At 36.4% G+C, this 19246-nt stretch overlaps 9 protein-coding genes across 9 annotated transcripts; 5 read left to right on the top strand and 4 right to left on the bottom strand.

The window, feature by feature from the left end:
• Nucleotides 1–157: 157 nt before the first annotated feature.
• Nucleotides 158–2090, top strand: RHIMIDRAFT_293336 (Pkinase-domain-containing protein; the record flags this gene model as incomplete). Its single annotated transcript, XM_023613977.1, has 5 exons — nucleotides 158–245; nucleotides 293–419; nucleotides 477–573; nucleotides 621–919; nucleotides 980–2090. Exons 1-5 carry the CDS (start codon nucleotides 194–196, stop codon nucleotides 2088–2090), a joined length of 1686 nt encoding a protein of 561 aa, XP_023464216.1. The 5' UTR covers nucleotides 158–193.
• RHIMIDRAFT_228529 (peroxisomal membrane protein 4) lies at nucleotides 1839–2985 on the bottom strand. Its single transcript, XM_023607617.1, has 4 exons — nucleotides 2792–2985; nucleotides 2527–2728; nucleotides 2345–2470; nucleotides 1839–2293 (listed from the first exon to the last, which is right to left on the bottom strand). The coding sequence occupies exons 1-4, from the start codon at nucleotides 2935–2937 to the stop codon at nucleotides 2174–2176; spliced, it is 594 nt and encodes a 197-aa protein (XP_023464215.1). The 5' UTR covers nucleotides 2938–2985; the 3' UTR covers nucleotides 1839–2173.
• A 425-nt stretch (nucleotides 2986–3410) lies between these two features.
• On the bottom strand, nucleotides 3411–5785 carry RHIMIDRAFT_298578 (cytochrome P450; the record flags this gene model as incomplete). Its single annotated transcript, XM_023614303.1, has 10 exons — nucleotides 3411–3825; nucleotides 3884–4181; nucleotides 4233–4352; nucleotides 4408–4466; nucleotides 4522–4549; nucleotides 4615–4937; nucleotides 4993–5149; nucleotides 5199–5317; nucleotides 5379–5451; nucleotides 5513–5785. 10 exons carry the CDS (start codon nucleotides 5783–5785, stop codon nucleotides 3707–3709), a joined length of 1569 nt encoding a protein of 522 aa, XP_023464214.1. The 3' UTR covers nucleotides 3411–3706.
• Nucleotides 5786–9342: 3557 nt separating this feature from the next.
• RHIMIDRAFT_293333 (uncharacterized protein) lies at nucleotides 9343–10540 on the top strand (the record flags this gene model as incomplete). The annotated part of the gene is made up of 2 exons (XM_023613976.1): nucleotides 9343–10171; nucleotides 10229–10540. The coding sequence occupies exons 1-2, from the start codon at nucleotides 9347–9349 to the stop codon at nucleotides 10538–10540; spliced, it is 1137 nt and encodes a 378-aa protein (XP_023464213.1). The 5' UTR covers nucleotides 9343–9346.
• A 365-nt stretch (nucleotides 10541–10905) lies between these two features.
• RHIMIDRAFT_239327 (uncharacterized protein) lies at nucleotides 10906–11850 on the bottom strand (the record flags this gene model as incomplete). Its single annotated transcript, XM_023609148.1, has 5 exons — nucleotides 10906–11046; nucleotides 11101–11247; nucleotides 11299–11373; nucleotides 11408–11573; nucleotides 11636–11850. The coding sequence occupies 5 exons, from the start codon at nucleotides 11848–11850 to the stop codon at nucleotides 10906–10908; spliced, it is 744 nt and encodes a 247-aa protein (XP_023464212.1).
• A 341-nt stretch (nucleotides 11851–12191) lies between these two features.
• On the bottom strand, nucleotides 12192–12518 carry RHIMIDRAFT_245025 (uncharacterized protein; the record flags this gene model as incomplete). Its single annotated transcript, XM_023610137.1, has 1 exon — nucleotides 12192–12518. The coding sequence occupies one exon, from the start codon at nucleotides 12516–12518 to the stop codon at nucleotides 12192–12194; it is 327 nt and encodes a 108-aa protein (XP_023464211.1).
• Nucleotides 12519–13441: 923 nt separating this feature from the next.
• Nucleotides 13442–13743, top strand: RHIMIDRAFT_239326 (uncharacterized protein; the record flags this gene model as incomplete). The annotated part of the gene is made up of 2 exons (XM_023609147.1): nucleotides 13442–13558; nucleotides 13615–13743. 2 exons carry the CDS (start codon nucleotides 13442–13444, stop codon nucleotides 13741–13743), a joined length of 246 nt encoding a protein of 81 aa, XP_023464210.1.
• A 2816-nt stretch (nucleotides 13744–16559) lies between these two features.
• On the top strand, nucleotides 16560–17616 carry RHIMIDRAFT_205252 (rhomboid-domain-containing protein; the record flags this gene model as incomplete). Its single annotated transcript, XM_023606815.1, has 4 exons — nucleotides 16560–16661; nucleotides 16719–17247; nucleotides 17316–17488; nucleotides 17551–17616. The coding sequence occupies 4 exons, from the start codon at nucleotides 16560–16562 to the stop codon at nucleotides 17614–17616; spliced, it is 870 nt and encodes a 289-aa protein (XP_023464209.1).
• Nucleotides 17566–18569, top strand: RHIMIDRAFT_30836 (putative superoxide dismutase). Its single transcript, XM_023614564.1, has 4 exons — nucleotides 17566–18041; nucleotides 18092–18269; nucleotides 18324–18433; nucleotides 18490–18569. Exons 1-4 carry the CDS (start codon nucleotides 17816–17818, stop codon nucleotides 18507–18509), a joined length of 534 nt encoding a protein of 177 aa, XP_023464208.1. The 5' UTR covers nucleotides 17566–17815; the 3' UTR covers nucleotides 18510–18569.
• Nucleotides 18570–19246: the final 677 nt, after the last annotated feature.

Below are 19246 nucleotides of genomic sequence, written 5' to 3'. Positions count from 1 at the left end.
TTTCCCAACAATCTTTTCCTACTGTATCTCAATGCAGACTTTCTTTATATGGATATTACGCTGCCTATGACATCAGCTCTGTGTAACAGCTTTTCATACGTCATAATGTGGTATTTTTAAGCAGGTTATATAAAAAAAAGCTTGTTTCTCCCTCCCTCTCGTTCTTTTTTTTTTTATCTGTAAAAAAATAGTCATGATTTCACAAATAAAAAATTTGTTTAAACAAAAAAAGACGTTTCCTAGAGGTAAATAAAGATGATAATAACGCAATAAATATATTAAACGAAAATAGATGAAGAAGAGAAGCAAAAGAATAAGGATGTAGCAACGCGTATTGTACAAGAAGAAAAGCAAAGAAAGACTATTATGCCTCAATATCCTGGACTAGAAAGATTTGACATCATAGAAAAGATTGGAGAGTAAGAAGAAAAAGATAGATTATATACTTTTGTATATCTAATCATTTAAAATAATAGAGGTGCATTTTCATATGTATTCAAGGCTAGAGACACAGTAACAGATCAAGAAGTGGCTATTAAAGTAGTTAGGAAAAGAGAATTGGATGCATCTGAGGTATTTGGACTTCGGATGAAGCTGATATGATGTTAACCTGTTATTAGAACGGAAAAGCTCACCTACATCCAAATATGAAAAAGAAGACAAAAGCAACAGAAAGAGCTAATATTCTTAAAGAAGTGCAAATCATGCGAAATATCAAGCACAAGAATATTGTTCAACTCATCCAATTCTCTGAATCAGATGATTATTACTTTTTGGTCTTGGAATTATGCCAAGGAGGAGAACTGTTTCATCGTATCGTCAAATTGACGTATTTCAGTGAAGATCTTGCAAGACATGTCATCACTCAAGTAGCTGAAGGTATTCGCTATCTTCATGAAGAATGTGGCGTAGTTCATCGGTATAAAGAAAAAAAAACTAGATAAAGACAGACAAGGGTTATAACTATTGTTATTATTAGTGATATCAAACCAGAGAATATCTTATTTGAACCTATTCCTTGGATCCAACGTGAGCAGGTCGCGAATCCATTTGGTGATGAAGATAAAGTAGATGAGGGTGAATTTATAGACGGTGTCGGAGGTGGCGGTATTGGTACAGTCAAGATTGCTGACTTTGGTTTATCAAAAGTCATCTGGGATAATTCAACATTAACACCTTGTGGTACCGTTGGCTATACTGCCCCTGAAATCGTCCGCGACCAAAAATATTCAAAAGCAGTCGACATGTGGGCCATTGGTTGTGTACTCTATACCATCCTTTGTGGTTTCCCTCCATTCTATGATGAATCAATTCGTGCACTTACACACAAGGTGGCCAAGGGTGAATATACTTTCTTGAGTCCCTGGTGGGATCCTATCTCCCCAGCTGCCAAAGATCTCATCAGCAACTTACTCTGTGTCGATCCTGAAAAACGTTATACGATCAACGATTTCTTTAAACATCCTTGGGTCACTAAATCTCAATTCCCTCCACCTGCTCCACAAGAGATAGATATTCCTGCTTCTATCAAGCACAAGCCAAGTAATGATCCACGAGCACGAGCTATGCAAAATGCAGCAGTCAAGGCAGCAGCTACTCAAGAAGAACAAAAGAGACAGAACCAGTTTCAGACGGATCTTACACAACCTGGAACGACAAAAGCGACAAAACGTACAGATGTCTTTTCTCCAGGAATCTCATCTATCAAGGAAATATTGGACATCACGTATGCAGTACAACGTATGGGAGAAGAAAAGAAAATGCGCACACCAGTTGGTCATACGAATCGTACGCTTGGTGGATACGATTCTATTTCTGAAGAAGAAGAAGAAGAAGAAGACGATAAACATCATGACCCAACATTTGGTATTCAAAAAGAAGTCATTGCCATGGCAGAACAGTTAGTGCATGATAAGAAGGGTGTTGCACCTGCTTCTGTTTATCCCATTGCCCAACAACCAAAGAATAGATATGAAAACACAATATCCACACCAACATCAAGAAGAAAACGCAATATATTTGAACTTGATATGAACAAGGCAACCTTGCTAAGAAATAGACGCTTACATCATCAACAACAAGAAAATTAACATCTTATTATACCCTTTAAAAAACAGCCAATGCATATTATAACACTACAAAGTTTATAATAAAAATTTGCACTTGTAAAAGATTATTTATTGTGCCATATTAATGTACGAAGCGAATTCCACGAATCAGAGTCACGATAAATATACTGCATAGATGCTCTAAGTGAAGGTTGAACGGTATCTGTCTCATGTCTAAATAACCACTATAATTGATGTTAACGCAACTCCCCCTTTCTATACACTTCATGCCATACCATCACTAATCCCCAAACAACAGCAGCGAATACAGGGAATGTCTGTGGTGGAGCATCCACCACTTGTCTCTTTACAGGTACTTTAACTATAGCCATTACAACTCTAGAAAATAAATAAAGAATAATCTATAAAAATGTTCAATTTACGAACAAATATAGAGAAACTCAAATATGATAATAACCTGTTGATTAATACTATTGTTATCGCCAAACACATAGTAACCACCAATGACGCCAGCGATAAAAGGGTGAAGACTAGCTTCCTTTCCGTCATTCATCTTTCTTTGAACAATCATCAAGGTTTTGTAAATGGTAGCAAACGTACCCAAGTTAAGGGCGTGTTGTTTAGTTGCTCTCAAAATACCTTTGACTTTACTTTCCACTCTATACATATATATACATGTTTAACGCATTATGTGTATTTATATAAATATATTGAAACTTTACGATCCAGTTTTGAACAAGATGGTCATGACCAAAGCATGCGGGAATCTAACCTTGGCACCATAAACAACACCGTTTCGAAAGCCTTTTAGGACAGACAAGGCTTCATGGAATCGTGGATCGAGTGCAATTTGTTCAAGACGGTTCATTTTTAAGAATAAAGATATAAAAAAAGAAGGAAAAAAGGGGAGGAAAGTGAGACTAAAAAGGTGGGACCAATAAGACTTTCACATGAATATTTAGTTTGCATAACCTTGATCTTGTATATAATTGCCGGTCAGAGCAAAGGGGGCTATTTTGGCTGTAAATTAAATGAAAGAGAGAGAGAGAGAGCAATTCGGCATCTTTTGTCATCTTTAGCCCTCTCTTTTTTTCGTTGTTGCTTAAGGAATAGAATACAATCACAAGCTCAATTCTTTTATCTGATTTGATGTTGCACAGCGGGTCGCAGTTAGATGATGACTTCACTTTACAGCATTCACATAAACTGATATGATATACAAAAGAGAAAGTCAAGATTTGCATGTAGATCATTTATTTCTATATTTGTGTGGGGAAACCCACCTTTTTTGGATAGGCGGTCACTGAAAAAGTCCTCTTTTCCTGTTGTTTTTTTTATTATTTTCCCTTTCTTTCTCTTCTTGTTTCAATGACGTTGAATAGCGTTCAACATGAAGAATTGATAGAGTCAAGAGAAGAGACGTTGAAAGAGATCAATGAAGTCCTTTCACTCATAAAATCCATATCTGAATATGAAGACAATAAGGATACCACAGAGGAAAGTGAAGATCAAGACGACTGGAGTGACGATGAATGGGAGGTGATAAAGGCATATCTTGAAAATGAACAAGAAGACGAAGAGGAAAGAAAGTTGATGTTGATGTGTATAAATAGTTGATAATAAACATGTATTTTTATTTAATGACGCTTGGTAAAAGTCAGCTTCAGTGACTTGGGCGCACCATTGAATGGTATATCACTAACAATATGATCACGATGAATGGAGTCTTCCGGAATGCTAATCTCATACTTTTTCACTATTGTAAAACCAAGAAAAAGTGTTAATTTATGCTTTGGTCAACAAGGTTAACTTACAGATCATAGCAATGACCAATCGTTGCTCAAACAGAGAGAAATTCATGCCAAGGCATTGGCGGGTTCCATTACTAAAAGGTAACCAAGTCATACCTTCATGCTTTTCATGTTCACCGCCAGGAGCAAACCTTTCAGGATCAAATTGGTCCGGATTATGCCATAACCTGGGGTTGTAGTGCAAAGCCTCTATATTGATTGTAACAACAGTGCCCTTGGGAATAAGCGTGTTGGCCAAAATGGTATCTTCTTTAACATCTCGTGAAAATAGCATATCAGCTGGACTATTTATACGCAGATTCTGTTGAGAGCAATTAGATTATTATAAAAAGATGAAAGGTTATGCTATTACTTCTTTTATGACCATATTGAGGTATTGCATATTTTTTAGCTGCTCAACTGTAGGCACTACATCAACCGGCTTATCACCCAGAATACTAAGTACCTCTTTTCTTAGCTTTTGTTGAACATCCTAAGAGATCATATATTAGTGTCATAGAAGAGATGACATAGTCATAGCAGCATACCTTATTCTTTGCAAGATGATAGAAACAGAAGGATAGAGCATGAGCAGTGGTATCATGTCCTAAGGTTAAGGTGAATGTGAGTTGATATATGTATGTATATTACTTGGTGCGTACCAGCTACGAACAAGATTGCAATGTTATGCTATTGTTGACATTACATATCAGTGGGCATTGCTCAACAAGGAAAATAGGGGAATCTATACTTACTCTAAGCTCGTCCTCTGATGTCCATGTGTCGCCCTTTTCTTCAGCCTCTAACATAAGCGTCAAAAGATCCTTTTCGTTGTCTGGTACATCTGCATAAGCACCACTCTTGATTTCCTTGCGTTTTTGTTGTGCAATCTTCAAGAATTTTTCACTAAGTTTTTTAGTAGCTATAGCGCCTCTTCGTCGTCTAGGATAGATACGGTCAATGATAAAAGAGTACGAGCTGAAGACATTGATAACAGGATCAAAGATACAGTCGCTTACAAATCTGTAAGTCTTGGTCCATTCGTCCGGATCACCCTGTAATGCTTTAAAGTCAAAGCCTATAAAGCACTTTAGAAACGTGCCTTGATGTAGACTAAAGAGATGCGAACTTACCAAAGATGGCAAGGCCAAGTGTATCAAGAGTAAAATTCTGCATGGCAGATGCAACCGGAATTGTACCGTTTGCTTGCTCGATGGCTGATATCAATGAGAACACAACTTTAGACATGGTTTTGATAGGCAAAGAGTGATGGAAAGCAGGATTCATAACCTGAAAAAGTCGCTTAGTGTATATAATATCGGTAATTGCTTTGTATTACCTTTCTTTGTCTCTTCCAAGTATCTCCATTAGAAAGAGCTACATTATCTTTGCCAATGAATTCTACAAATAGATTTTCCCCCATATTGTCTAGCAGTCCGTGATTCTTGGGAAACCCGCCTATAAAATCGAGTCATTCAATACACAAAACAGTGATCTAGTTGCCTCTATATTAACATACTTGATTTGAGTAGAAGTTGTTTCGCTGCTACAGGATTAGCGATGTAGAGCATCCATCCAAAAGGAATTTTACTCTAAAAAGATGCATTAGATCTATTTCTCTGTATGACTGATGTTATGCGTGTATAAGCGTACAATATAAAATCCATCGTTTTCATCAATAATGGGTAATACATATTTCTTCACTCTTTCTCTTGGCGACTCTCTTGTCAGCAACGACTTTGCTATTCCAAAGTAAGGTAGCTTGGGGAAGCCACGTAGATGTTTCGGTACACGAAAGTAAGAGTACAGTCGTTGAGCGATTATTAAGGCAATCGCGGCTGTAATATAAGATGCCTTTGATCTCTTTTGAAGAACTGGAATCAATACTTGTGTAGAACTATTGTATACTTGAATCAAATGATCCATTATTTGCTTGAGTAATTGAGCGTAAGAAAAGGCAAAAAAAGTAAAAGGATTTATATTTATGCTGTACACTTATAAAAAAAAAGGCAGCTTGTGTAACTACTCATCGGAAACAACAATGAGTCAAAAATTTACTGTTTTCTGTAAAAGGGCTTCCTTTATTTTAAAAGTGAAAAGTTTGCTCATATCAGTTTATCAATAAAGTAATAACAATAATCAACAAATGATCTTGTTCTGCTAGAGAAAGGCAGGCTTGATCCTACATTTTCATCATATTGGTGATATTGCACGGCTGCCCTTTATGCACCCGGTTACTATGATTCATTTGTTCCACTGGCACTCTGATCCGAAATATATCACTTGCTCAGCAAAACCTTGATCCGCAGCAGTCACTTGATAATACACTTTCGCAGCATCCTGCAGCCTGCTATTTTTTATGACACTGCTAAAGATCAAAAAAATAAAGTGTTGTAGCCTTCTTTTATTGCATGGACAGGAGGAGAACTTGAACTACTTTGTCTCAGAGCCTCATGGATCTCAGTATTAAGCAAGCTAATGAACTTTTAATGAATATGCATCATGAGATAATTATAAAATTCATGAACCCGATAGTACTCGTAGGACATGTGCAAATGAGAAATACATTGTAATAAAACCCTTTTTCTGAAGCAAAGGCGACTTTGAATTAGCGTTATTGTCCCAATACTCGAAATGTGAATAGACGCACTATATACATTCCTTATATCGATAGTGTACTCTTTTATTTCGTTTTGAAATAGATTCCTTAAGCAAGGATAGACTGAAACGATATCTGTTTCAAAAGGACAGAAAAGATAAAACGCGAGCTTTCAAGCACAGATTAGCTTTCATTGGTCGATCAAGCCAAAAATAAGGAGAAGGAAAAAAAAAAAGCTTTATCCTTCTTTTCCTTTTCCTTTTCTTTTCTTTCTCTCTTTTGATTCTTACTTTACTATGGTTGGCTGAACTGTGTCGTATGGAAAAGTAAACAGTTAGTGTCCTTTCTTAAGGTAAGTGTGCATCCACACGTTTATGAAGGTCTATAAAAGAAGAAAAGACATGACAGAGAAGCCGCGTATTTTGTCAACACTAGTAGCTTGCTCTCGCTTTACCATCATCCAAAAAAAGATGAGTCAAGGTACGACGAGAGCACCTGTAAGCTTACTTGGCATCTTTTTGCAAAGGTAAATACACATTTACAAAAGACAAACTGTAAGAGCATAGACGTGCATTTTGATAGCATAGTTAACCGTTTGAGAGACTTGCTCTCATTTTGTGTTTGTATACTTTCATCATTCGTGTCTTCACAATCCTTTATAGATTTGATTATTCAACCTTCTTCTAGTGAGCGTTCTTTCTTACTGATAAGACAGTATGCTTTAAGCGCGGATACCTAAATTTGATAATCAGTGTAAGTTTCTAAAATATTTGCACCATTTGTCCTGCTTCTTGTGCTTCAGTAAGCACTTCTTGTATATTACAAGCTTAACGCCCCCTAGCAGGTAATAGAGATATAGGCTGATACATGTCAAGTAGCTACTATAAAAGTACTTTATTACATGTACTGAAACCAAGTCTATAGTTATTGGCATACTCTGATAAAGAGAAAAGAGCGTCCAAATGAGTGAGTCTAATAATTATAAGGCCTATCAAGGATTTTTGCTAGCTCTCTTGTTAAGTACAGATCTAACAAAGACAGTTGCCATAATAGAAGCAGGAAATGCTTGCTACGTACACGCACATGTATATGCATACTATCGGTATATCATTTGGAAATGGTAAAGCTAGCTTTAAATAGACTCATAGGCTAACTCTGCTTAAAGAGGACAAGCGCTAATCAGTGTCTTGCTGCTTTAGTACTTATTCTCTGAACTACTAACAAATAACGTGGAAACACAGGGCCGAAGAAAGTTCATGCTGTTTAGAAAACATACTGTATTTTTATAAAATATTGTCGTAAAATAAAAAAATTATTTACGTAAAAAGACGACAAAGAAAAACACGTTTGAATAAAACGACATTATGTCAAAAGAGAGAAAGAGATAATGAGTATATGTAGAAAAAGAGAAAAAAAGTATGTTAGTATTAGAGCACATATCCCAATATTAGTTTTACTTACCACCAAGGTGCATTCTGGGAAGGGTAGCGATAACTACCCAGGAAAGTTAAAACAAAAAAAAAAGAAACGAGGACACAGAGAACCCAGGGCGTCAGAAGAGACTATTGGGGAACGTTTCAGATACACGCCAGAGAGCAAAGAGGGCGGGACAAGCGAGTCAGAGCAAGGACCATGAGGACAGGCTAGTTTTGATTGGTGGATCTTTGAACACTCAGAGGGACACTTGATAACTGCTGTAAAGAAGCAAAAAAAGGACTCGATTAAAATGGGTTTTTATATGTTTTTCTTTCAAACAGATTTCAGGATTGAATACTTAGGACAAAGAAATCATGTCAAATAGAAGCAATCTACATTGTGGCCATTCAAGAATATGCATTGCCAAATATGACTACATGTTCTTCTGATTTCATGGAAAAACTGAATAAAGAATTTAAACTTTTACAAGGAGACTAAAGAGGGCGATTTCTAATATTAGGTTAGTTTCAGCTCCAAGACAGACCACCTGTTAATATTACTGTCAAATGGAATAGTGAGCCATGTTCTTTTTGTATTTGTTATTACTCTGATAACATTACAACGGTTTCAATACGACATCTAAATTTGGAAATACAGTATATCCATGGACGTCAAGACTGGTACTACGAAAATATTCTTGGCGACGACGAATTTACATTTCATACAACATGAATTTTGTTCTCGCCATTGAGTGCATCTATTTTCGATCACAGGCGAATTTACTTTCCGGAAAGAGTGTATAACAATAAGCAAAAGAGTCCATATACTCACAAATGTATTGCTTTGACCAAAGAGCAAATGAACTATATCCAGTTTATCTACGTTTTCTTAAACAAATATTGTAGTTTTCTATGGCCAAATAAACATGAAATGAGGTTATTCATAAATAGGCTAGGCATATAATTTTTATCTATTAAAGATACAGGTAAGCTCTGGAAAGTGATAAGTAAATATATCTAGGGATGAATTCAGGACAGATTATCTTGATAGTTTTATTACTTATGGCTAAGAATTTTCCGCATACTTTTTCTGACATTGTGATTACACTAAATTATACATATACTTTGTAATAGTTGTAAACATCGAGTCGGGCAGCTCCTTTGAGTAAAAAGCCATTCTTCGTATATAAAGCAAAGAAGGGAATATACTTACCAATACTGAAACGGTTGATGCTTAAAGTGGAAAGAGCGTTACCGAGCATATCATCCATCTTTGATGTTTTGATCTGCTCAATAACATTTTACTAGGCCCTTCGATCCTTTTTTTCTGTACATCACATTTCCCAAATTAGAATATGTCAGAAAAAAAGCCAAGGCCTAGCAAAATAAATTTACGAAGAATTATGTAAAGTACTAAAAGAGCTTTTGTTTTTTTCTTTTCTTCTTTCAATTCGAACTTTGCTGCAATTCTTTATGAAAAAATCGATCAGGCTATCATTCAACACTCGTAAGCGGAACAGTGGATCTAATTTTTTTAATTGGTCTAGCGGATCAAATGATCAACTTGGAGCTATCCCTGAAGAAAAAGTCAAGCCTCCTGAAAAACTTCCGCTCTCTATAACCTTAAAAAAGGACACATCGATGAGTTCATCAGAGCTTTGGAGCAGAGATGACACTTCCCATAATGGATCTTTACCAAACGAAGATAGTTCAGAACATACGCTAGAGAAATCTGATTCTGTAGACACTCTACAAGACATTTGTATTGACAGACTCTTTCAAACTAGTCTTTCCAGTCTTTCCTCCAAGTCAGTCGCATCCTCTCACAAAGACAATAATGACACCAGAAGAAACTCGGAAGTTTCTGACTCACAACTAACTGAAAAGGGAAACGATACGCCATTTGTCACGCCCAATGTATTTCCCGATGATATTAGCGATACTGTAGATATCTTTCTTTCGCCAGAACAAACAACTACTGGCAATAGTCCAATCGAAATTGTTTGCAACAGTCCAGTCGAATCTCCTCATCACAGTCCAATCGAGACTCCTCCTGAGGTGCCTAAAAAGCCTGTTATATCCACCCCAAACGACACAGATTTTTTTAGTCCAACATTATCACAAGTGTATGCAGAAAGCATAGGATATGAAGCATCATTTGAAGACAGCCGATCAACAGAAGAGCTCAGCGTCAAAAAGAAACGTCTCTCTTTTTCTGGTTTCAAGAGCCAGTTACAGAAAAAGATGAATGTTGCAAAGCAAAAATCTAAAGACGCAGCTTCATTTGGCATTGAAAAGGTAAAAACAGAATGAACAAAAAAAAAAGATGACTAGCCATCTCAACTGCTTCAACAGCTTAGGAATAGCAGTAGACGAAGTTTCAGTGACCGTAGCAAGGGAGAGATATCATTACCTATTCCTCTTGATATTCGCTCGCCCTTGATCCCTCCTAAAGATGATGAAAACTTCCGCTTGATGACAGAAAAGGAATTGTTTGAACCTACGACTCCCAACTATGACAAGTTTGCTAAATATAAAGATAAACCCCCTCCTGTGTATGAAAAGCCAGAAACTGGATCTATAGTCGAGTCATTTGAAGAACTTGCTGTAAGGACATTTGAAAGTCTCAGCCTAGGCTTGTTCCAAGAGCGCTTTTTCTGTACATAGTCACTTCCCTCTTCCTTTTTGCTTCTTTCTTTCTTTGTAAAATAGAATGGATAGTGAACAGTTATATCTGCCTCTTTTTTATTTTTCTTTTTATTTTCCTTAATATTTTTTTAAAAATAAAAAAAAAGACATGTACAAAACTTGTTCTTGGCAAGTGTATTACCTCTTGCTTACTGGAGCAGTAGCATTTATTTTATGTATAGTCAGGGCCATAAGAAAAAAGCAATTGATTAAGGAGTGATTAAAGGAGGGTAACAAAGGATAGGATTATAAACTTTTTTTTCAAAATGTATATAAGAAAATGAATGTCGTATATGATGTATGTATATGTGTATATGTGCCTGTGATATATATTTCTTTCTCTTTTAAGCATCCCCATTTGTGTCAAATTCAATTGGGAAACTGGATTGTGTCGCTTGTGAAAAGGGATCAATCATTCTCAGTTCATCTTTAATAGCCTCCCTTGCTATGATGTCCAATTCTTTTGTAACCATAGAAACTATTTTCTATACACTGGCATTCAATTGTCTTCACCTTTATTTTTATCATCCTGTCCTTACCTTGAATTTTCCATCGCATTTGAGAACCAGCTCAAAGAAAGCCTGTGTACAGATGGGCCCTTCTGTGCCAACAAGTAATTTATAGTATGCTTCAGCGACAATATCTACCAATGTAAAAAAGGTCTCAAAGTAATCCATTTCAAACGGCTAATAATAATATGAGTGCCTCTTGATTTCTCTCTCTCTCTCTTAACTTACGATATGTGGTAATATCAGATAACCATAATCACTTGCATTATCCGAATGATCGGTTTTTTTTCTAAAGATATTTTTCTATGTAAACATGCACGAATCAATATCATATTACAGATAAGGTGTCAAATTGTGCTGATACCATTTTTTGTTTTGAATCATCGTTGGTATGCCTCTCGAATTCTAACATGATTTGATTTAAAGCCTTTATGTAATCAAGTGGATTTGTTATATCTAAAATGGCGCCTAAAGAAAGACCCAGCGCATAAAAATTATATGTTCTTTTAAAACGAATACTTTTTCCATTAGTCTTCCTTATTCATACTGTGGCAGAATTTATTACCTTTTAGCCATTTTTGAATTTGGGTACATTGACTGTAGATTCTCTTTTGTCAACAGAATAGTGTTGAACCAATGTGTGTTTCCTTCATGTGCTTTTCTGATGTATTTAATAGTAGCGACACGCTTAGAAACTAGTTCTGAGAGGTACTCATATAGTCCTGGTTGAAGTGAAGGACTGATGGATTGGCTGTTTGGTGAATAGATTGGAACTGACATGATGAGTAAAGAAAGAAAGGGGAATTTAAGTTTTTCATTGTTTCGATTGGTCTCTTAAAAAGTGAATAGAGTCACACAAAATAAAAGGTACAGTTACAAAAGGGGCTCTATCAATTTTAATGTTGATTCAATAAAATATGCTAAACAAGTATGATTGCTAAGCTACAGTTGCTACTCTTTACACCCTTTCAATCACACAATTTCACACAAGATAAGATATATGATAGATGCTACGCGTCAAAAAGACAGTTCTAGACTCAAAGGGATTTATTAGACAAGATATATATATGTACATGGCGTATAATAGAATGTTTGATGGTATAAAGATAAAAGAGTATGACCTATGTGAACCAACTATAAAGCCTTTTGAATAATGGTGTATTGTTACTATTGCTGTGACTATGACGAAATTTAAGGTTTTCTGAAAGTTTTAGTCGGAGAGATGAATTGATGAATTTTTTTTTCCTTTGTTCTTCAATGAGGTCATCTTCAGCAAGCTCCATTTCTAATTGAGAGTCGTCCCATCGTCTGGTAGGCATCAATTCTGAATATCTTTTATAAGTGAATGATGTATGCGAGGACGTATTTGAGTGAAGGTCGATGCTGGATATAGAAGAAGATATAGAAGTTATTGATGAATGGTGTTTATGGTTCTGATTCAAGTGCATTGTGTAAATAAAGAAGAAGAAGAAAAAAAAAAAAAAGAAGGGCAGAAAAACAAGATATATATCAATTTTCGGCATTTAAATGTTCATCTTTCAGCTTTTTCCATTTCATGTCACTTGTCCCTGATTGTTATTGTAACTGACATTATGATGATGATACAGCTCACCTATGCTTCATATGTCTCCTTGTAATAATGCCTTTTATATATGCCATTTATCCAACTGCCTTTTGCAGAATCTGTAATGAATACTTGCTTAATATATGCAAAAACATTGCCCTTAATTCTAAAGCGTTACTCTGTGGCCATTTGTATGACACAATATTAATATTCATATTTTCTGTACCTTGCTTAATTCAAGGAGAAAGAAAAGGGCTTTGCCTTATAGATCACATCACAAAAAAAAAAAAAGAAAACTCCATCTACTCATATGTTTATAGTAGTGTTGGAATACTAATAAGCCTGCAAGTGTTTTGCAAGAGCAATGGTCATTTGATATGAGGGGCTAGAAATCAGTCACCCTTTTGCTTTCTATCGGAAGTTTCTGAACCACTCAAAACATTAATCTTAAAGTATTACCAAGATAAGAAATCAACTACTGTGGAACGCCTATTACGTGTATGTGTAGCATAAAGTTTGCCAAAAGTATACAAATGTATACTATTTCCAGAAAAAGATGTCGCGCTGACTTGTCGCTTTCTCGTATAAATTGTATTATAAAAATTGCAAAAATGCGCCTTTACTTTCTGAAAAGACTGCACAGTTGATCCTTTAAACCCTACAGATCAATTGCTTAATTACTACCTTTATGGAGACCTGCTTCCGACTAGAGCCTCCTTTTCTTACCTTGGGGTTCCTTTTTGTCCTGGAGGTTGTCTAAATGCATTCGAGCTTCTTACTAACAACATAAACAAATCACTAGCGACTATGAATCAATTAGCTATGATTGGACTTAACCCCAATGGTCTCAGCCGATTGCTTGCTACTCGTTTTTACAAACAAATAGTCCGATCTCAATTAGAATATGGTCTTGCTATTAGCAAGGTTAGTTCTCTTTTGCTCGACAAATTGGAAGACGCCCAAAATACGTGCCTACACAGAATATTTGGTGGTTCTTGCAGATCCTCTATAAAAGTAATGCTACAGCTGACGAAATTGCCGACTATGGCAGAGCGTACCCATATAGTACAAGCGCAATTCCTCTTATGATCTCTGTCGTTGCCAGATGATACGCTTCTGATTTACTTATTTCCACATATACGCCTCTCCACAAGTCATTCACAGTGGTATACTATATCAAAAATGCCACTGTGGAAACGTTGTGCACAATATACTGATATCCTAGATAAACAGTTATTAAAGAAGACACGTCTGCAATACCTGTAAAACAACTTAGAATAGCGGCGTACTGCATGCGGCTCAAATCTGTTCCCACTGTGTCGCCCAATAATTTCTTTGGATCCAATCCTTTGGTTACCCATGACAAGGCTAGAAAGAAGCTGATGCATACGGTGGCGTCTTGGTTGGTTACCCAGTTATAACACTACTCGCTGCCTTCGACACACCTCACAGCTTCTTACAAAACAACATGCCATCTATTGCCTCGACATGCATCACCGTCTACAAATACCGAAGTCTATAGCTGATCATCTATCCCTCCTTTTAAATAAGCTTCCCACTCGAAACCACGCTCCTGTCAAACAAGATCGTTTTGGATTATCAAAAGGCCCGTAATCTACGCTATCTTACATGAGCTTGATCACCTATACCATGAAAAATAGCCACTATCACCATCTGACCCAGGGCAGAAACTGCTTAAATGGTTATGTAATTCTTCATAGCAGTCTTTTAACACCTGTTTCGTGAATCTGTCAGCCAAAGCATTTTTGCCCTCGAGCCCAGAGGGATTTTTAGATTCTATCTCACAACTTGAACTGGCCAGGGCAAAAACGATATAATAAAAATATCACGTGGCCCTTATGGCCTTTTTATTTTATAAATAAATAAAATTTGTTTAACGTATTTACAAGGATTCCATATCCATCTTATCAAAACGTACACCTTTTGCACTAACTGAAATAGTTTGGCCCACTCTCCATGGACGTCCAACTCGGGTTATCTCTGCCGCTGAACTGGCCGCCTCCCAATCTCTCCACAGTCGGAAAACACTCGTATTAGCGTTATGTGTTGAATGATGTCATAGAAATCATAAAAGACAATATGTAAGCAATATTTACAATGACTGAAGGGAAACCAGTGAATACATGGTACATCCGTTTAAGCAAACACGTTCCTTTACCATCCACCATATTTCTTTCATGCATCTTCAAGCCTTTTTTTTGGGGCTACATGACTTTAGAATAACACTAAAACGTTTATACAAATAGCGCAGCCAATCCCTCAAGTCGATACAAGAAATAAAACACACAGCTACAAAGCAAGCGAAAGTATGAAGCCATTTGCTATCAGCTCGTCAACTGCACCAGCTTATAAAAAAGTACAGCGCTTTAATATTGTCTTGCCTATATTTCTACTATTCTAAAATACAGTCAACCTAGCTTATACGCAGAATGTAAATGGCTCGTGGCTTGCTGCTGACAATGGCCAAATGCGGTATACTAGTAGCATATGACGTATCTAAAAGAATTCAAGGAGCTCTATGCTTTCTTCCCTTCTCCTCCTCTTCCTTATGCCTAGAGATAAGTGAGCGTAAGGAAAGCGTTTTAGAAACAAATGAAGAATGATATGTGATCCGTATAAAAGAATTCGTATCGCATATATACTTTTTGAATACATGGATTTGTTTCTTAGGATTGACATGGGTAAAATCAAGCCATTTTATCAAAAGCACATGATCTATATGTCGTATTTCTGCACTCATTTCAATTCATGCCTATAAGAGTCTGTATTCATAGCATTAGGACATGGCTGGTGCTACACGTCACTGTACCTGATTTGACTACAATGCAGCTGTTATGTAAGCCCTCTGTCATTTTGTAAATATGAACTGATGAATGTTTTTCTTAGCAGATCAGGAGAACAAACATTTATATCAGCATATTTGAAGGTATTTATCATTATAGTCTGCATAACAATTGTAATAGATCCATGTTTATATATGTAGACTTATGCTTCTTCTGTTGCTTTGTAGTAGCTTTTTTTTTTTTTTCCAGGCAGATAAGTTACTGAATCAATTCAAAATATGAATAGGGAATGTGTACAAAACCAGTTAAACGCTTTCGATTGTTTTGAAACCACCCCTTCTCAAACACTTGCTCAATCTGATCTTCTGTCATAAATAGTTTCCATGGTTCTTTTTCATAAACAGATCAAATGATTTGCATAGAGCGACTATTAGAGCAATAAGCATTAATGATACACACTGTCATTATTTACAACAAACAAAAAAAGTAATGTAAAATATAAAGTGATACATCCCTTTTGTCGAATGCAAAGCCCAGTTGTTAAATAGTTGGCAGCCCAGATTTTCTTGGCACTGTGACGTGATTAAGCTCATCAAAATACAGATGCAAATAGTTACGAACCAAAAATAGATTTCTGGCGACTTTCTCTTTTTTATAATTTTTTATAATAATTATAATAACGACAACAGCCCCTTTTAAGCCATAGCGTTTATATTCTCTCTCTTTTTATTATTATTTATAATCAAATGTCAACATCTCCACCACCTGTCCCCAATCATACATCTGATGCCATTGACAGCCATGAGATGCAGCAACGTAAAGGCTTTCAAAAGCTCCATTCAGTTGACAATACACCAATTGGAACACCATTAGAACAGCAAACTAATCGAGAATATTTTCCTCAGCAAGATAACAAGTTCTACAGTCCACCTCCGCCTCCACTTCCAGGCCAACCACAATATTACTATGGAGGGTCTCCTATGGGGCAGCAATACGCTTTATTAGAACCCCAGGCACCACCAGCAGCTATTTTGCCTTATGGACACAATAGACATCCTTTACTAAGGCTTTTAATTGGGCCCATTAACACACCTATTTTTAGCTACCTATCTGCTATTGTTATGGCTGGTGTGCTTATCTATGAGTTTGTAAAGTTCCATCAATTAACAGGAAGCGTGATTGAAACGAATCCATTTAATCCGATGATTGGTCCTAGTTTCCAGGTGAAAAACAAAAACATAAAGAAAATCAAAAGCTTGTATTCTTACTATTATACACAGGTACTTGTCAATGTAGGAGCAAGATTTACACCCTGTATTCGCCTTGTCCCAAGCTTTCCTTCAACTACACTTATTTCCAACTGTTATCAATCATTAACAGATACTTGTACCGTACAGGAGCTCTGTGGTTTTGGTGGATTCCCGAATGGTATACCCAGTCAGAGCTTCAGACTTGTTATTCCGATTTTTATGCATGCAGGTGTGATTCACTTTTTGATGAACATGTTGACACACCTGAGATTGGGTGTTGATTTGGAAAGAGCACTCGGTACTCCTCGTTATGTTATATTGTATATGGCATCAGGGATATGGGGCTTTGTCCTGTCCGCAATGCTTTCACAAAATTTAAGCGCATCCACGGGTTGTTCAGGCGCTTTATTTGGCTTGATAGGTTACATGTTTATAGATGTACTCGTCAATTGGAAAATATTACCTCATCCAGTACGAGATTTGATGAGTTTATTGGTTTCTACCATAATTAGTCTGGTCCTTGGCTTATTGCCTGGCCTCGATAACTTTGCACACATTGGTATATATAAAAAAAAAAAAAAAGGAAAACTGGAAGAAAGCGGGAAATTAAACCATGACTGTCTATAGGAGGCTTCGTTGTTGGAATCCTTTTGGGAATGACGGTTGCACCAATGCGCCCTATGGCGACCACAAGGGTAAAAGTTATTACTTGGATACTGCGTGTTGTGGCTTTGATTGCTTTGATCGTCTTGTTTGCTGTGTCTATCCACCAATTCTATGCTGCCTACGATCCCAGCACAGTAAAAATTATCTATATTTATACATTATGTGCATTGTCACTCACAATGAAATTTATTTTTAGATTTGCCCTAACTGTAAATATTTGTCTTGTTTGCCTGTCAACAACTGGTGCGATCCAGTCAACTAAGCTATTTAATAATAAAAGAAAACTTTTTATACTAAAAGATCAGATAAAAAGGAGATTCAGATTAGTCAGACGGCGGACGTAAGAATGAATTGAAAGCTATCAGATTTTTAAAGCCCCCACTTCTGAGTGATACAAACATTCAAGTATAAATAAACCTTGTTATTCTTTGCTTTTTCATACACTTTCTTTCTCTTGAAAAATGCGTTTTACTGCTGTCGCCATTGCTCTTGCTTCTGCTGCTGTTTCCTTTGTTGTCGCTGAACCCATTAAGGCCGTTGCTTATCTCAACGTGCCCCCTGTTAATGGTCTTGTTTACTTTAGTCAAGAAAGTCAAGACAGTCCTACTAGAATCTATGCCAACTTAACTGGCTTGACTGGTGGCGATCATGGGATCCACATTCATGAATTTGGCGATCTCTCGCAAGGTATATTGGATAAACTGTGCGCTTTTAGTATAGATCGTAACTCTTTATAGGTTGTAACTCTACTGGTGCTCATTACAATCCTTTCAACAAAACCCATGGTGGCCCTGATGCCGAAGTAAGACATGTTGGTGACCTTGGTAACATTGTTGCTGACAATACTACTGGCTTGGCCATCTTAAACATCACCAGTGATCTAATTCAATTATCAAAGATCCATTCCGTTATTGGGTAAGAACAATCAAACAATGAAAACGATTTTTCTTAATTCGTATTTCTTTGTAGTCGTGCTGTCGTTGTTCATTCTGGCAAAGACGATTATGGTCTTGGCGGAACTCCTTTGTCTAATTCTACTGGTAACTCTGGTAGCCGTGTTGCCTGCGGTGTTATTGGATGTAAGCCTATACTCTATTCTATATTACTCTTTTTCTGATCCCCTTTAATTTAATAGATGCTTCTCTTGTTGCTTAAAGACGATGACAAAGTCTAATTTGTTTTCTATTTTGTTAATATCGTATATTTAATTATGTGTAATAAAACTTTATATATTTTTATTTCTTATAAACAATCTGTGCTAGCGCTGCTTTTGGCTCAGTTTTCTTCATCTTTGAGGCTATCTCACTGTGATAGGCACCTTTTTTTTTTTTGCGCGGAAGCTTGTGACACTCCTTTTGTTACACATCTAAACCGGTAGTCGATCATTACACAAATCGATTGATCTATATATTTGCCCCAGACACTCTTTCACAAACCGAAGCTGCTGATTTTAAAGTAAACAAGCCCAATTTTACTCATTGTACCTGAAATGTATAAGCATACTTTCTTTAGGACAAATGAACATAGACAAAATACATAAAAATCTCTATTGATCCTTATTTTCGATTATAAAGTAGGTTTATTTTAAAAAAACTAACTAACCAAGCAACAAGTTCGTTTTAACGGAGACTAGTTTATCATTACACAAATATTATCAGATTAATCCATTGTAGTTATGGCGACACAATCTTTTCTTGGATACCGCCGACGTTGTTTTTACATTTTTAGGAATAGTGAGCTCCCACTGCCGTTGAGTTCTCAAGTAAGCAACGCAAGAGAAAATCTCTGATCATATTGTGTCAGAGAATATGTATATACAAATATGTATGTATGCACGTAAGGAAAACTATAATCCGAGTTCTTCATCCCATAAACTGAAAAGCTGGAAAAAA

This window comes from Rhizopus microsporus, assembly GCF_002708625.1.
Source record: "Rhizopus microsporus ATCC 52813 unplaced genomic scaffold scaffold_13, whole genome shotgun sequence".
In the NCBI taxonomy this organism is placed as follows: domain Eukaryota; kingdom Fungi; phylum Mucoromycota; class Mucoromycetes; order Mucorales; family Rhizopodaceae; genus Rhizopus; species Rhizopus microsporus.
Note: the sequence above shows the minus strand (reverse complement) of the source record. Positions and strands in the feature narration are given on the sequence as shown.

What these genes read in the sequence shown, in the direction of transcription:
- RHIMIDRAFT_228529 (XM_023607617.1), bottom strand. Translation starts at nt 2,937, where the DNA reads ATGAACCGTCTTGAACAAATTGCACTCGATCCACGATTCCATGAAGCC. An exon ending in ATCTTGTTCAAAACTGGATC is followed by an intron (nt 2,729 to 2,791) that starts GTAAAGTTTCAA and finishes ATATATGTATAG; the next exon opens with AGTGGAAAGTAAAGTCAAAG. An exon ending in ACAATAGTATTAATCAACAG is followed by an intron (nt 2,471 to 2,526) that starts GTTATTATCATA and finishes ACATTTTTATAG; the next exon opens with ATTATTCTTTATTTATTTTC.
- RHIMIDRAFT_30836 (XM_023614564.1), top strand. Translation starts at nt 17,816, where the DNA reads ATGCGTTTTACTGCTGTCGCCATTGCTCTTGCTTCTGCTGCTGTTTCC. An exon ending in AAGATCCATTCCGTTATTGG is followed by an intron (nt 18,270 to 18,323) that starts GTAAGAACAATC and finishes ATTTCTTTGTAG; the next exon opens with TCGTGCTGTCGTTGTTCATT. An exon ending in TGCCTGCGGTGTTATTGGAT is followed by an intron (nt 18,434 to 18,489) that starts GTAAGCCTATAC and finishes TTAATTTAATAG; the next exon opens with ATGCTTCTCTTGTTGCTTAA.